This window comes from Lissotriton vulgaris, chromosome 3_1, assembly GCF_964263255.1.
Source record: "Lissotriton vulgaris chromosome 3_1, aLisVul1.2, whole genome shotgun sequence".
NCBI classification, from domain to species: domain Eukaryota; kingdom Metazoa; phylum Chordata; class Amphibia; order Caudata; family Salamandridae; genus Lissotriton; species Lissotriton vulgaris.
The window spans coordinates 2136400373-2136417008 of record NC_141689.1 but is presented as its reverse complement, the minus strand read 5'-3'; the positions used below and the strand labels follow the sequence as shown (position 1 = coordinate 2136417008).

Genomic DNA, 16636 nt, shown 5'->3' with positions numbered 1-16636 from the left:
ATTCCAATCAGCTTTCCGTGCGCAAGTCTCGTAGCGCGCCCGGAGCGCGTACCGGGGCGCTGCCATAGATAAATATATTTTTTTGAACCTAAATTACTCAAAATCCTCTGGAGCACATATCTTGAGACATAGCAAAGGCACATCGGGCTACAAGTCCCTACAATTTTGCCAAGTTTGGTGGAAATCCATTCAGCCGTTCGGGCTAAAAGTGAGGTCGACCGCCCTATGGAAATTAACATGGGGAAAACGCGTTTTGGGACCCCCCTTTTATCTCGGCCCCCGCTTGACGCATCCCCCCAAAACTTTCAGGGAAAGACCGGAGCTCGAGGAAATTTTCAGGCAGATTCTTCAACCGGCGCCAAAGTTATTCCAAATAGAATTTTCAGATTTAACATTGAAAAAAATCCTAACTATAACTACCTACTGGCGACCGCCAGTAGGTAATATATATATATATATATAAATATATATATAATATGAAAGATTTCTCGCCAGACGCCACGGCGCCACCAACTCGTTCCTGTCGGCAAAGAATGACGAATATATATATATATATATATATATATATATATATATATATATATATTGAGGCTCCAGCTTAAGTCCGTAGTACAAGGAATCACTCGAGCTGCATCGAAGGCTCCAAGCGTTTCGATAATTCTCTTCAGGCCGCCTCGAATGTTTTCCTTACGGCACGGCCGCCATGTTAACATTGAGGCTCCAGCTTGAGTCCGTAGTACAAGGAATCACTCGAGCTGCATCGAAGGCTCCAAGCGTCAGGCAGGCGTGTGACTGCTAAAAGGATTCTGCCAATGCATGTTTCCCTTACCTTTTGAATAAAGGCTTTTGCTTGGAGCCTTCGATGCAGCTCGAGTGATTCCTTGTACTACGGACTCAAGCTGGAGCCTCAATGTTAACACGGCGGCCGTGCCGTAAGGAACGCACCATCCTGGTAACTTGGGAGCCGTGTGGTCTGTCATCCTGCCAGGCCATTTGGAGCTGCATCATGTAGGATTTTTGGAAAACATCCGAGGCGGGGGCCCATCCCGGGTCTTGAAAGCCGGCAGAACATTGCACCTGTAACCGGCACTACAATTCCCACAATCCGCAGCGCAGTCTTAATTAGCAACCTAAACAGGTGCGCATTAATATTGGACAGAACTGGGAAGTGCGGTGGTGCATTTCATCCGCCAGAAGCCTCTGAAGAGAATTATCGAAACGCGTCAGGCAGGCGTGTGACTGCTAAAAGGATTCTGCCAATGCATGTTTCCCTTACCTTTTGAATAAAGGCTTTTGCTTGGAGCCTTCGATGCAGCTCGAGTGATTCCTTGTACTACGGACTCAAGCTGGAGCCTCAATATATATATATATATATATATATATATATATATATATATATATATATATATATATATATATATATACACACACACATTCATTAGACACATCCCTTGTGCCTAATATCCAAAATAGAACAGAGGTAATAGGTATGAATAGACTGTACCTCAGGTGAAAAGATGCCTCCGGACAGCCTGACTCACTGCAGCATCTTTCTTCAAGGCCAAATCCAGGCAGTAATGTTTGGTGAACGTATGCACGTTGGACCATGTTGCAGCTCTACAGATGTCTGGAAGTGATACTCCTGCAAAAAGGGCTGTAGAGGCTGCCATCTTCCTTGTGGAGTGCACAGTCACTTTTGCAGACAGAGGTCTTCAAGCTTGTTTATGGCAGAAAACAATTGCAGAAGATTACTCATTTAACCCCTTCACTGAGGCGGCTATTCCGCCGCAGTGCTAAGGGGGCGGGGGGCGCGCCCATGCTGGTGACGGAACCGCTCCATCACCAGCTGCGGTTGCGCTGTGCTCATGACGGAGCGGTTCCGTCACAGCCCTGCCCGCTCAATGGAACGCTCAGCGCCGGCGCAGAATCCACGTCGCTCAGGCCTGCCGAGCGGGCCGTGACGGAACCGCTTCGTCATCAGCACAGCGAGACCGCGGCTGATGATGGAGTGGTTCCGTCACCAGCAGGGGAGGGGTAAAAGAGCCTGGCCTTTCCTTGGAGATGTAAAAGATATGGATGAGTTTATCTGATTTCCTGAAAGTCTTTGTTCTATGGATGTAGAATTTGAGGCATTGCTTCACATCCAAAGCATGCAACTCCCTTTCAGCAGGGGTGGAAGGATTTCCGAAGTAAGTTGTCCGCACTACCGGTTCATTCAGATGAAAAGAAGTTGGAACCTTCGGTATAAAGTGAGGGCTTGTTCTCATCATTACGTTATCCCTTTTGAACTGGAGAAAAAGTTCAGCAACAGTGAAAGCCTGAATCTCACTGATTCTTCTAGCCGATGTGAGGTCCAAGAAGAGTGCTGTTTTCCATGAGACGTTTTGTGTAAAACTTTGAAAAGGCCCTTCATGAACTGTTTAACTATTCTGGTCGACCACAGTGGACGTTCACCTGGTTTTCTGCGAAACCTGGAAATTGCAGCCTGGTGTACTTTGATTGATGAATGAGCCAATTTTGATTTTGCCTAAAGAAGAAGGTAAGGCAATACTTGCTCTGAGGTCAAGAGTAAAGGATGTATATCTTTTTCAACGCACCAGTGGCAGAACCTCCTCCATTTTGCAGCGTATGACTTATTAGCGGAAGAAGCTCTGGCATGCTGTAGGATGGACTTGCAATCTGGAGCAATGTCTAGATCCGTAAATTCATAGTTGTGAGGTTCCAAGCTGATAAACACAGAGATTTTATCGGATGGCGAACAATCTGACATTTGTCCTTGGACAGCAAGCTTGGCAGTGGTTAAGAGAATGTGCGGAGATATTGATCACATAAATAGTTCTAGGTACCAAAACTGCCTTGGCCATGCTGGAGCTATGAGAATGAGATGGCATTGTTCCTTCTTCATTTTACTCAGCACCCTTGGGATGAGAGGAAACGGCGGGAAAGCATAAGCGAACATTTCCGTCCACTGGATATGCAAAGTGTTCCCCCAAGTTTTGACCTGAGGAAATCTGCTGGCGAGCCTCTAACACTTCTTGTTGTTCAGTGTCGCAAAGGGATCAAGTTTCGGAGTACCCCACAGTTTGAAAATCTGCTGCAGCTGCTTCCAATCTAATTCCCATTCTTGACAATGGGAGTTGGTTTTGCTTCAAGAATCCGCCCACACGTTGTCCACGCCTGGAACATGCTATATCTGCAGTGATATCTTGTGCTGAATTAGCCATCTCCAGATTTCCTGGGCTTGGTCTTATAACGTGCGAGACCTGGTGCCCCCTTGTTTGGCTAGATAGAATATGGTTTTGGCGTTGTCTGTTCTTACCAGAATAGAAGCGCCTTGGATTCTTGGAAGGAATGCCTGCAGTCCCAGAAAAACTGCCCTCAATTCCAAGAGATTGATGTGCATTCGCGTTTCTTGAACAGACCATTTTCCATGGATTTGTGTTGTCTGAAACGAGAGGCCCTGGGAGATATTGTGTCCCACCATGACCATACCTGTTTCATTGTCTGAGAGATGATGATGATTTCTTCGAAGGAGCCCCGCACCTAAATCCACTGCATGTCTAGCTGCTCTTGGAGAGGTCTCATGTGTAAACAACAATTTGGTATCAACTGGATGCATGAGGACAACATCTCCAGCAAAGATATGTACACTCTCACAGAAGTGTACTCTTGCGCGCAGAAGGGCGGCCAAGTGCATTATCTTGTGCTTTCGTTTTGGAGTTGGAAAAGTCTTCCTCAACCTGTTGTACAGTACTGCTCCGAGAAATATATGTTTCTGGCTTGGAATCGGGCATGACCTCTACATTGAGTTGCAAGCCTAGAGACTTGAACAGCTGTTGACAAGCCAGTGTAGATCTTCTTGCAGAGTGGAACGTAGGCCCCTTTACCAGCCAATCGTCCAGGTAGAGCTAAACCTGGTGGCCCTCCGTCTCAGAAAAGCTGCTACCTGAGCCATACATTTCGTGAAAAGTCTAGGAGCTGAGCGAAGGGTTGAGCTTTGAACTGATAGTTACACCCAGCCACCTCGAACCTCAGGAATGGGTGATGCTTCGCATGAATGGGAATGTGGAAGTATGTGTCCAAGAGATCGAGGGACGCTAAGAAATCTAATATGTTCACCCAAAAGAGAACCTCCTGTAGGGACAACATTCTGAATGGTTGTTTCTTGATGTATTTGTTCAGCTGTCTGAGGTCCATGACCTGTCTCCATTTCCCACATATTTTCCTCACAAGGAAGAAGTTGGAATAGAAGCCTCTCTCTTGTTGACTGACAGGAGCTTTTTCTATTGCCCCCTTTAACAACAAGGTTGAGATTTCTTGCTTTCACAAAAGAAGATGGCGATGCGTTCTCCTTGAGGGTGGATTTCGAGGAGGCTTGTGAACAAATACTAGGGTGTGGCCCGATAGATGTCCATTACCCATTTATCCTTTGTAATGACTTCCCATTGGCACAGAAACAGAGAAAGATGATGAAACTGCTCAGGCTGAAGTCGAGAAGAGGTGTATGGTGGACGGAAAACGTCACTGTTGTCTAGAGGATTCTTGTGATTTACCTTGTGCCGAAGGCTTGCGTCTAGCTAATTTATTGTACGACGCATTGGAAGCACGAAAATGTTACTGCTGCTGTCCTCCATATTGGGATCTATAATTCTGTTGGGAATACGGCTGAAATCTGTATGATTGATAGGATGATCTTTATTGAAACTGTCCGCGTCCTCTTCCTCCACGAAAGGACTGAAAACGCCTTTGCTGCAGCGTACCTAAGAAAACTGCTGTCTCTGTATCCTTCTTGATACCTGTAACCCCTCGTCCACTTGTTTTCCAAACAGGTTTCCCCATCGAATGGCATGTCTAAGAGCTTTGAATGAACTTCAGGGCGGAAGGACGTCGCCCTCAGCCGGCTCTGCCTACGGAGAACAGCGGCTCCTGCCATTTGTCTGAAAGCAATCGAAGACAAATTCATTGCTGAATCAATGACTTCAGAAGAAGCTCTAGCACCTTCCTGCAGGCGGTCTTTTGCTTCCTTGTTTTTATCCTCAGGAAAATGTTCATGAACAGGTGCAAGATCTAACCAAAATTGGCGGTCGTACCGCCCCAAGATCGCTAAGGCTTTGGAGACCTTGATGGAAGTTGCAGCGATAGTAGCAAAGTGTCTGCGGATGCTGTCTAGTCGTTTACCCTCTCTGTGTGGAGGCACCGAATAAGGAGATTGCGGATTCCTGGAGTGCCTCTGTGCAGCTTGCATTATTACCGAATCCGGTCGAGGATGTCTAATCAAACATGCAGGAGCTTAATCGGGTGCTTTATATTTCTTTTCCATCCTCTGCAATATAGCCTGAATGGAGGCTGGATTCTTCATAAGCTTCAAACCTTCATTCCATATACAATCCACAATAGGTATGGATCGTACTAATTTCTAGAGTAAGCATTTGGATTGCACTACAGGCAAAGGCAAATCAAATCTTTTAGTACTTTCCAGTAACTCATGGAAGCCCCCCATATCTACTGAGGTGAACTCCCTGGAGGAGGGGAAGGCGACGGCGCAGATGGAGCAATGGAATCATCCCATTCTTGGCCAACTAAGTTTGGCTCCTGAATGAGCTCACCCGCCTCCGGCTGATCGTCTGCTTACTCTCGATGTAGTCATCTTGTATTGTAATACACCAAGGTACTGGTCTCTCTTCTTGAGAAGCAGGTGGTGGAGTAACCACTTGCAGTGGCGAAAGAACCTGAATACCCGGTCCTCTGGGTGTCAACTGAACTGGAAATCGAGAGTCCAGAAATCGTTTGTAATAATTATGGAGCATGTGCCTAAGGTCGGTGACCAGGGAGGTTGGCACCAACATGGAATGTCTCCGTACCTCCTGACGCTCCTCGTAAGCCTGACGCTCCTCGTAAGCTTCATATGGATAGTGTTCCTGGAATTTGTATTGTTGCGCCCTAAGACGACCAGGATTAATCCCCTTCCATATACTCTGATGTGTTATGCATATACGTCTCCTCTTCCTCATCCGTGTCATGGCATTTAACCCTGAGCTGTGATAGGCTGTAACTGGACAGAACAAACTTTCCTCTCCCGATTCCTCCGTATCAAGAAGGTGAAAGGGAGGCAAAGTGATATCTTGGATAGAGTTGTCAAACCTGGAGACTTCTGAATTAATTGGAGACTTTTAATGTCCTGTTTTTGTTCCGACGACGCCGTTGACAAAGAAAGACTTCTGAAACGATATCGGCAGTCCAGAAGGGGATTTAAACACTATTGTCGACGAAGTGCCCGTTGACAAGGTCATAGACGATGACGTCGACAGTGTTCCCTTCGTCGTAGACGTGATCGACGACACAGTGGTCGTCGATGATGTCATCGATGAGGTGATCGTTGTCACAGTATTCGTTTATGAGGTAGTTACCACTGCCGTTGTCGACACGGTCGTAGCTACAGCCGTCAATGGAGATTTGGCTCTAGTTCTCAACGACTGGTCTGTTGACAGTTTTTTTTTGTCGACGAAGCCTGTTTTAGAGGTGTGACAGGCAGAGAAGCAGCAGAAGACTTTTTCAGGCCAGAGTCTTTGCTTCAGGGCTGCTTTTTCGGCAGAGGAGGATTTATCTGTCTTAATTTTTTTAGGATCAGCCATTAATGAGGTAGAGCTCTCATTTTTACCTCAGCTGAGGATGGCCCAGGACTTCCTTCAACATCGGATCCAGAATCCAATCTAGATTTTTTCTTTTGGAGCCATAATAGCAATCTGGCTTCTCTGTCCTTGAGGGTTTTGGCCGAAAAGGTTCTGCAGTATTTACAGTCCTTGGCTGTATGTTTGAGATAAAGGCAATAGATAGTCTTTGTGGGGTTCCTCAGAGAAAATTCTTGCCTTCCCACAAGATCTGCAGGGTCTAAAAAGCCTCTTCTTAAATCCCTCTGACATTTTAGAAGCAAAGAAGGTAGAAAAAAACAGTACCTTGAGGTAAATTCCACCAGGGTCAAAAGTTTATTCACAAACTGCGCAGAGCTTAGGGAGACTCCCTTACACACGATGTACGGTTAGAAATCTGAGGTGTGGTGGCTCTGCTGGGGAGCGGAGGTCTAGGGCTCGTCTCTGATTGGTCAAAGTTTGGACCTACATAAAGATGCTGACAAATGTTAAAGTTTTCCTTTCTTTTTGGTGGTTTCTAATGTACTTTTATTGTACTGTTTTTCTAACTACCGCGAGACTCCCACCATGGCGACGGGGAAGAAACAAGCATGTGAATCTATGAAAGATTCAATACTGGAGAACTCACACTGTTCTATACTTTCAACCCAGCTCTTTGAAGACTGTTGATCAGGGTAAAGAAATGAATTGGAGTCCTTTTGTTCCCTTTTTGCCTCCTCGTGCCATTGTGCGCATGTTTATAGTATTTCTTTCATTTTCTGCCTCACCTGCTTTTGTGTCGGTGCAGAAGGTTTTTATTTGTTTTTTACCCATGCACACTTGTCTACACTGTCTCGAACCCCAAGGAGAGGAGGAGACTTGATACTACATGCCTGGTTCAGTAATGAGTCCACTAGACTCCCACCAACGGCAAGTGAATGTGGCTTCCCCCTTAGCTAGGCAAAAGAAAAGGGAGAATGGAGCATTAGCACTTGGGTCCTTATTTGCTTTATTTATTTGTAGCCTACTGGTGATGTACAGCTCATCTTCAATTACAGCACCAGCTCCAGAGATCTGGGGTCACTGCTGCTCACCTAGGCCAAGTACCAGGCCAGGTACTGGTTTTGATGCTCGTAGGCATGGAGGCGTGTTTGTTTCTCTTTCTTTGACTGTTGTGATGTCCTTGCTTGCATGAAGACAGAAAACACAGAGATGGGTATGTGTACTACAGCTACTCTTCATTACCAGTAACCTTTCACCCATATTGTTGCAGGGATTCTGCTCAGGCACAGAACTATGCTTGGGCCCATAGAACATCGGCATGCAGTGATTGCGTCCCCATGCCACCTAAGTACCCATGAGCCAGAGTCCGACTAGCTTTAGATCCTCACTTGCCCATCTAATCCTACCAGAGAAAAAGGGAAATTGGCACTACAGAACAACACTCTCGACCCTCTTAGGGTTGGCGGTAACAGGGCAAACGCTTTCGCTCTATTACTCGTACCCGTCCACAATAAGATAACCAAGAGACACGAAGGAAGTTTACAATATTTATTTAAACTATTGTGTCCTAAAATGCAGTATTCGTGCCATAATTAGAAAATAAGTGCTTACCAAAAATGCTGTTAGCATGGTCAATAAACCATATTTCATAAAAGCTCTATAAGACAGAGTAGCCTAAACCTCCTCCCACCAAAACAAAATGATTATATATCTAAGATCTCTGAGATTAGTGGCGGACCCCGTACCTTAGCATAAACTGATGGACATTCTACATCTCAGCTGACGTAGCAATTTTGTCTAAGAACCCTCACTCAATGTATTTTCTAAAACTCTTATGCTCAGTTATATGAAAAAGCGATACCAAAGGGGATAATGGACGGAGCGTTGGAGCAAATCAAACACTCCCCCCCAGTCAACAGATCTGGGTTTAATCCATCATCATTCTTTAGCTCACTCCACCACCCCAGTTTAGACATGGCCATATGCAAATCAGTCTGACCCTGTGCATCATGGGAACAGTCCAGCCCTAACTGCAAAACCATGTCTTCAATGGACCGGAAACAAGCATCCTGGGACCGGTTTCTGGCTAATGAGCCGTCATCAGCCAGGCAACTTGAATCCAGTGGCAAAGTGAATAAGGGACCCACGTCTGGGCATACCCTGCCAACTTAGGGCGATTAAAGCGATACCAAAGGGAAGATGAACGGAGCGTTTGAGTAAATCAAACACTCACCCCCAGTCAACAGATTTGGGTTTAATCCATCATCATTCTTTAGCTCACTCCACCATCCCAGTTCAGACATGGTCATATGCAAATCAGCCAGACCCTGTGCCTCATGGGAACAGTACAGCCCGAACTGCCAAGCCATGTCTTCCCTGGACCGGAAACAAGCATCCTGGGACCGGTTTCTGGCTAATCAGCCAGCCGTCATCAGCCAGGCTAGCTTGAATTCAGTGCAAAGTAAGCATACATCTACCAGTTCCTAAGGTTTTCGGTCATGTAAATGAATAAGAATAAATCATAGATTGTTTTTTTGACAATTGATAGATGGTAGGTTTAGTAAATTAGGCCTATTGCTTGCGAAGAGTATATTAATAGATTTAATGTGTTCCGTGATATTTCACAGGGAGCTTGTGTGAAAGAACCACTGTGATATCCTCAATGATGTCATTTGTTATGTATGTAATGCAAAGTATGATGTCATAAGCTATGCTTTAGAGGCGGACTGTGAGTAAATATTAACATTCTCATTTCATTATTTTTTAGATTTTCGTAGACTACCTTTGCATGACCCAACCACTTTTATTGTTTAACATTGATCAGGACTTTATGCACCTCCCAGTGTTCATTAGAGGGTTCAATAGGTTCATTGGTAACGTGAAGCATGTATTTAGTTGTCCACCTTTAATTTGCTCAAGTCCTCAGGGCCTGTTCTTTCTCAGTCCTTGGCCTTTGGTTTGCTCAGTCCCTTAGGATTTGAGGAGTGGGGCAAGTAGCTGAAGTGCTCAAGTCCTCGGGGCTTGGAAAGGGGCATTACCTCCTGCTAGGTGCTGCTGAAATGCCTTTACTTGCTTCTTCCCATATGTAGCAGCAGAACTAGTAGCGTATTGAATTGATGGGACTGCCATCTGATATTGTTCTTTGTTTTCTCTCTGACAGGCATCTCCGACAGAAGAAAGAGTATATGCCAACCAAAAAGAAAACAAGAACTCTGAAGACTGCACAGAGAGAACAAATTCAGGACATGTTCCACACGAAGGTTGGTGCTGACAAAGCCGTATTTCTAATGCCCATGCCCTACCTCCAATGGATAGATGTCTTATTGTGCCAAATACTGCACACTTACTTTTTTGGGTTCAATAACACACAACATTATGGTGCTCCCCAAGAAATAGAACAGGAAAATGTGTGTGTTTGTGAGCAAGTCTGTGAGGGCACTCACGCTTGGTTGTGATGGAGGGCATGTGTTGATTGAGTGATGCAGGAAGCTAATAGAAATGTGAAATAGCTAAAGGGCACAAACATTTTAAGAATGTAACACCAATAGTAAAAAAAACATGCATTTAATTGTTAAATAGAGGAGAGTGAGAAGATATTCAACTAACCCCTCACCGAAATAATATCTAACAAAATGTGATACTTTAAATCTTTGTTTCAGTATTTTACCTATTACCTACTACTTTTTTAAAATTTAACTTTAGCTTTTGTTTTAAAAGACATCATGCCCAAAACATTTCAAAGCAGAGATTTAATTTGACTCTCTTTCTGACGTACAATCTCTTACTTTTGAGGTATGCACATAGTGTTCCAACGATCAACAAAGTAAATTCTCATCTTATTGTGCTTTTACTTAACCTCTGCCCTCCCATGTAATCTCAGTCCCTTGTGAATGCCCATCCAGTGTGTGCTAAACTACAGGTTGTCTTGAAGGAATCCCGGGATTTTAAAGCAAGATAGCATTTGAAAATCAATATGAACGGTATTAAGCCTCCCTTGCCTGTCAATGTAAGACCAATAAATATACACAAAACTGAAATTTTAGATTTAGAGGTATGTCTCGGGGTACCACTAATAGCTCAGGAAGGATGCAGATGCCTGTTGCCCAATCTCCAAACTCCTCACAGCTGTTTGCAGACGAGACCATTCATGATCAAGCCTGTCCTCTATGCTTAGACAAAGGGTATCCCTTTCTAATGTAGAACAACAATCAGAGGGGTGAGTACTGGGGAGAAGCTGTATACTTCTAACTTTAAGCTAAATGACCGTACCCTAAACTCCTAGTGATGACCCTGGACAGCTAATAGGATAGATCTCTGATCCATATGGAAAGTAGCAAGATGAAACTAAGGGCCTTATTTAGAGTTTTACGTATAAGGTACATGGTCAAAAGCATGGATTATATCCAATAGGCCATTTTACACATGCATCATAGTCAATGGCATTAGTAATTTGGCTGACGAGACATCTGCCACATTTGTGATGGACTACTCTGACTGCCAAGCTATAAAATACGACCTAAGTACGCTATAGGTTGAGAGATGTTAGGAACTCCCTTGCAGCGATCATGACAAAGTCCTGCCAAAGTTCATCTTGATGACTGACCGATTCACTCCTTTATCCTTTTATAGTCCACAAGACATTGATTGTTGATAATAAGATGGAATAAAAATCTGTTCCACATTCAAATAGAGAAACTCGAACTAAAGCATCCTTCATCAGAATTTCTTCCATGCTCTACGGAGAGCTAATTTCTTCTAAGGTTTTCTGGAACAATGAGTCAGAAGTGTCCAAGCGCAATGCAGTTAAATAAATTGTATTATGTAGCCCCACCGTAATCACGACTAAAGAGTTTTGAACCGATTTTTGTAGACACCAGTAGCATCCTAGATCTGACTTGCAGCCAGCATTGCTAAACTTATGATCACGCCACAGTGTTGTCCCTGTATAGGCTGAGAGCCCGTTTGCTGGAATCATCAATGTCTTACTCTTCCAGGAACCCTGAAACTGCTGGCTTCACCTGGACACTTTTCTTGAAGGATAAAACTGTAGAAATTGAATTGATAAAATTGATAACATCTATGCCGGTTTCGAGGACCCAACTTCTCCTTCAATAACACCTGAATTTCCCAAAATGGTTTCTCACTCTGACAATGCTGTACCGGACCCATTTTTTAGCAACACTTCTCAGCATTTAGTAAACTGGGACCCCCTCAACATGTTAACATTACGTGAAATCATTAGTAACATCAAATTAGGTTCCCCCTTGGATTCTTTTCCCCCACACGTCCTATCAACCCTCGACACTCCTTCCCTCACTCTCATTCTGGAGCTTCTTAACTCCTCCCTAAGGGAAGCTAAAGTTCCCAAAGCATGGAAACATGCTATGATAGCACCCTTGTTGAAGAAAGCTAATGCCGATCCAGATGACCCCTCCAATTTCCGCCCAATCTCGCTTTTACCTGTATTTTCTAAAATCTTAGAAAAACACACCATCACTCAACTCACTCATTTTACTGAATCAAGGAATCTCCTTCATAAATCCCAGTCGGGCTTTAGGGCAGGATTCTCAACAGAATCAACACTTCTAGGGGTCTCTGAGACCATACGCCGGCAAGTTGACAATGGGGAAACCGTGGCACTCATCTTACTCGACCTAAGTGCCGCGTTTGACACGGTTTCCCACATCATCCTCTTTAACATCTTGCAAGTCTGTGGTATCTCTGGGTCTGCCCCTGCATGGCTCAAAAGTTTCCTCAACGACAGAACTTTTCAAGTCTTCTCTTCGACATCCTCCTCAAAACTACATAACTCTCAATTTGGTGTTCCTCAACGCTCGATTCTTAGCCCTGTTTTGTTTAATTTGTACATCAGTCCCCTTGCTACTATAGCGGAACAAGCTGGGTTGACGATTTGCTCATACGCTGACGACACCCAGCTTATCTACTCACTCTCCGCTAACGCACACTCTAACCCGTCCTCCCTCTGCTCCGGCCTTAACAACATTGCCAAATGGATGCATGAAAATAAACTTAAACTCAACGGAGGAAAGACTGAATTGCTTCTTTTTGGCAAAAATACTGCCCTGTGGGGTCTCCATCATTGGCCGCCTCAGATGGGGCCCACACCCCTTCCTTCCAAAACTGCTCGCAATCTTGGCATCATCTTTGATGACCAAATGTCCATGAAACAACAAGCGGTTAGAGATGCTGCCACCTGTTTTACCATCCTCAAGTGGCTTAGGAAGATCATATTGATGCTTCCTCAGGACACACAAAAAACCGTAGTCCAGGCTCTAATAACATCTAGATTCGACTACAGCAACATCTTGTACCTAGGAGCCTGTAAGGAAGTCACGAGGAAACTTCTTTATCTTCTCACAGACCCATGTCTCCTCCAATTCCGCAGGAATTTGAAAACATGGTTGTTTAGCCAATAAACTTCCTTTTAGGCCCTTTGTCTCCCTACGATGTTCTCTCTCAACATGTCCTTAGCGCCGGGAAACCTCCGGGTAGCTGCACGCTCTATAAATACAAATATAATAATAATAAATTGATTTCTGGTTTGAGAGTGACACAACACTATTCTTTAAAGAGTGATGTACGAAGAAACAAACGCCGGCTTTCTGGCCTCCATCAGGTGAATGAGAACTTGAGCTAAAGGAAGACAGTGCAATTTCTGGTCAAAAGTAGAAGCCTTCCGGTGTTCGGAGTACTGTGGATATCTTGCAATCTTACTCAACACAATAAAATTTTGTCCTGAAAAAAAAAAGTAGAAGCCTAAAAACATGACTGACTGTGGACCTAAGTTTTTCAGTCCCTCAAGCAGAATGAACGACTTCCTGCTACTGCTTAAACAAAGGCCCAGAGCTTTTTTGAGGATATCTGGAAATTTGGAATTCAATCTTTCAAGTGAATGTATTTTTGGCCAATATCTACGCACTGAGGAGCGAGGCCGATCTTTCCACGTCTGCATGAAGATGCAGACGTGTAAAATTCATGATCGTATCCACTGATCATGATCTGTTCATAATAGTATCCACCAATTCGACACTGGGGCGCGACAATGGACACCAGAGCACTCTAATCCTGCCATACTACCTCTGCCTGCCTGAAAGAGAATTAACTTTGTCCACCTAAATATCTCTTCCCTGCCTCCCCTTCGGCCTCCTTCACAGCTAACTGCACAGACAATACTTCTTTCTCCAGAGCTGCTAAGCACGGGTTCTGACAGGTTAGCTAAGCATCCTCGGCTGTTGCACCAGCAGGGGACTTGCATCCCATTTGAACCGAGTTGGTTTCCCCAATAACTCATTACTCCACGCACTCCTCTCTGGGGACGCCGCTCCGATCACTGCGTATAAGGACTTAAAAGGTTTTTAACCACATACCACTGCTGACAAGCTAGTCAGGGTATCTTTGCAACCTCAAGTCCTTTTCTGAGCCTCCCTAAATGACTCCTTCTTCCCCAACTCCACTCCCTACATGACCCAAATCATACTTGAGGTGCACGATGCGCCACTGCTTGTGGGTGCCCCGTCTGGCATTAAGCCACATTTCCACTCGAATAGATGCGGACAGGCACTCTAATGTGGCGTAACGGTCAGAGCTGCCGACTTTGGAACTGGGGAACCAGGTTCGCATCTCAGTGCAGGGCGGCTCTAGGCTCATGGCGGCCCTAGGCAGATAGCGTAGGTAGGGGGCCCCGGAAAAGGAGGTCCTGGCGGGGCGGAGCGCGGAGGCCAGTGAAGAGGGGAGGGGGGGTCAGGGTGTTTGGAAGTGGAACAGAGCCGGAGGCCACCAAATCCCTGCCAGGCGCCACCACTCAAATATTTATCCATCCTCAGAGGATTATTATATTAAGGATATATATTGGCGTGGTGGACCCTGGGGTTTGGTGGCCCTGTGCAGGTGCACAGCTTGCACATGCCTAAGGCCGCTCCTGCTCGGCGTCGTCTCAACATCCTGTGATTCTGGGCAAATCACTCCCCGTGCCTACCAAAACATGAATGTATACTTGTCTAACGCAACTGGCGCTTATGTAAATCCCTCCATATCTTCGGGAGGAGTTCGCGCAATATAAAACTGCAAAAAACCAAAACTTCGCAGGCTTTTCGTTTCTTGAAAGAGCAATATGAATAGGCATACTTCGGAATCGTTTCTAGTATGCTTAATTTTATGGCGCACTTCCCAAACTTATCAATCTCCTGCAAGTTAACATTGTACTTTGTGGTACCTCGCCCATTCTTTTTAAGTGATGATGGCCCAGTTTGTTTTATTTTCTACTTTGGGTTCTCCACTCTGTGTTTTGGCAGTCGCGGGAGAGATTTACAAGCTGTTTAAGGTAAAGAAAACTGTAGCGCTACTGACACCTAGTGGCTCAGTGATGTAGTTACAAAGACGGCCTGGCCGAAATCCTCATATATTCCGGTGGATGAAATAAGGTTAAATCTCACTGAAACTTCGTAAGCAAAAGTACAGTTGCATCTTTCAGTTGCGTCTTTAGCGCGTGGCGTCAGTTGGTATTTGTTATTATCTGACAAAGTGTATTGTTTTTTATTCTGCTGGTCCTACATAGTGTGCAAAACTCCACATGCCTGTATAGATTCAGTAGAAACTATTTGTAAGTAGTCAGCTGTCATTTAACAGAGCCCGCAAGAACAGTGTTATTTATGGCTTCTGGCGTGCAATGGGCAGATAACTTTCCTGCCCTCAATGGTTATCCATCCTGCGTGTCGCGCAGGGAAGGGAGTTGCACGCTGTTGATATATTTTGTGGAGGACGGTTCTCGGATCTCCTTGTGCATCAAGTGTGCTGCAAAGGTCCTACCGATATATATAAAATGATCCAAATTGCGTGTTTTGCATCCTCATTTTGCAAATGATTGTCACATATAAATAATGAGAAATAGTAATTTAGCGCATAGCTTAAACCAAATGGTTGCATACAAATTGTGTCATCGTTTTCCACCTTAATGGCATTTGTTTTTATTAAGACTTGAGCTTGGCTGCCTTTGATTTGAATCTGTAATCTGCACAGTGGGCGAATTTACTAGGTTGCTGCCTAATGTAAGAAACGAAAGTAAATGAGATTAGGGTTACCCCAGTCCCAGATTTAAACAAATACAGAATGCAGACAGAATGCTCGGGGTTGTTTTAAGCTGAAGGAACTTTTTAATAGTTTCTTCTCTCATATAAATGTTAAAAAGAAGCTGTAAACTAGTCACTATCAGCTTTCCTTGGCCTCCATTTTCTCACTGAAGATAGTATTACGGGAAGGCAGGCGTCCATGAAGCAAATGAAAATAATACACTTCATAACATTAACTACATAAAAAGTAACCTAATGCCATCTTCCATAAAAAGAAAATCATGTTCAATTAAAATTGTAAACATTGCAGAAAGAATAAGTTACAGTTCACGGAAAAACGTGTCTGCCAGTAGACAAAAGCGAGATGTATGCAGCTCTTTCTTTCGTGTGTAAATACAGCTTAGAATACGTTTGTAGAACTTGGGAAATTGCCAGGAGGAGTTGGAACTAAAACCAAGATGACCGCTGATCTGTTCTCGATGTTAAGAGGCTCGCTCGTCACCAAATGATGCTCACATAGATATTAATGATTTTCTGACATACAATTCAATTAAGAGTGCTTTATTCGACAGTACATGTCATAAAAGCGTTACAGATAAAGTTAAACAATACAAAGATAAAACTTGGATGAAAACTTTTGTGCACAATGGCAAAGTGGGCATCGGATTTCCCAAGATAATACCAGGGCGTTGGTTCATGGCAGAACAGACAAAAAGCATAATTTACAGAAGATGTCGATTGATCGCAGAGGGTGTATGAGAGCAAATTAGAACCCACACATCACTTTAACCCGAGTGCAAATACATGAATGAAAGGGGGTTCCTGTTTCATTTTTCAAGCTTAATTTGCTGCGATCGAATAAACCGCATCCACCGTAAGAATTTTGCCATCGGAATAGCGTACCTAAGTGATGGATCTGTA

General features: G+C 44.3%; 1 protein-coding gene across 7 annotated transcripts in view; it reads left to right on the top strand.

The window, feature by feature from the left end:
• The window catches only part of LIMCH1 (LIM and calponin homology domains 1), an 892718-nt gene that overhangs the window by 679790 nt on the left and 196292 nt on the right, over window positions 1–16636 (top strand). For all 7 annotated transcript variants that reach the window (XM_086962709.1, XM_086962710.1, XM_086962708.1 and 4 more), the window contains one exon: window positions 9790–9889. In XM_086962709.1, the coding sequence (XP_086818835.1) occupies window positions 9790–9889 (100 nt within the window). The remainder of the gene's footprint in view (window positions 1–9789; window positions 9890–16636) is intronic.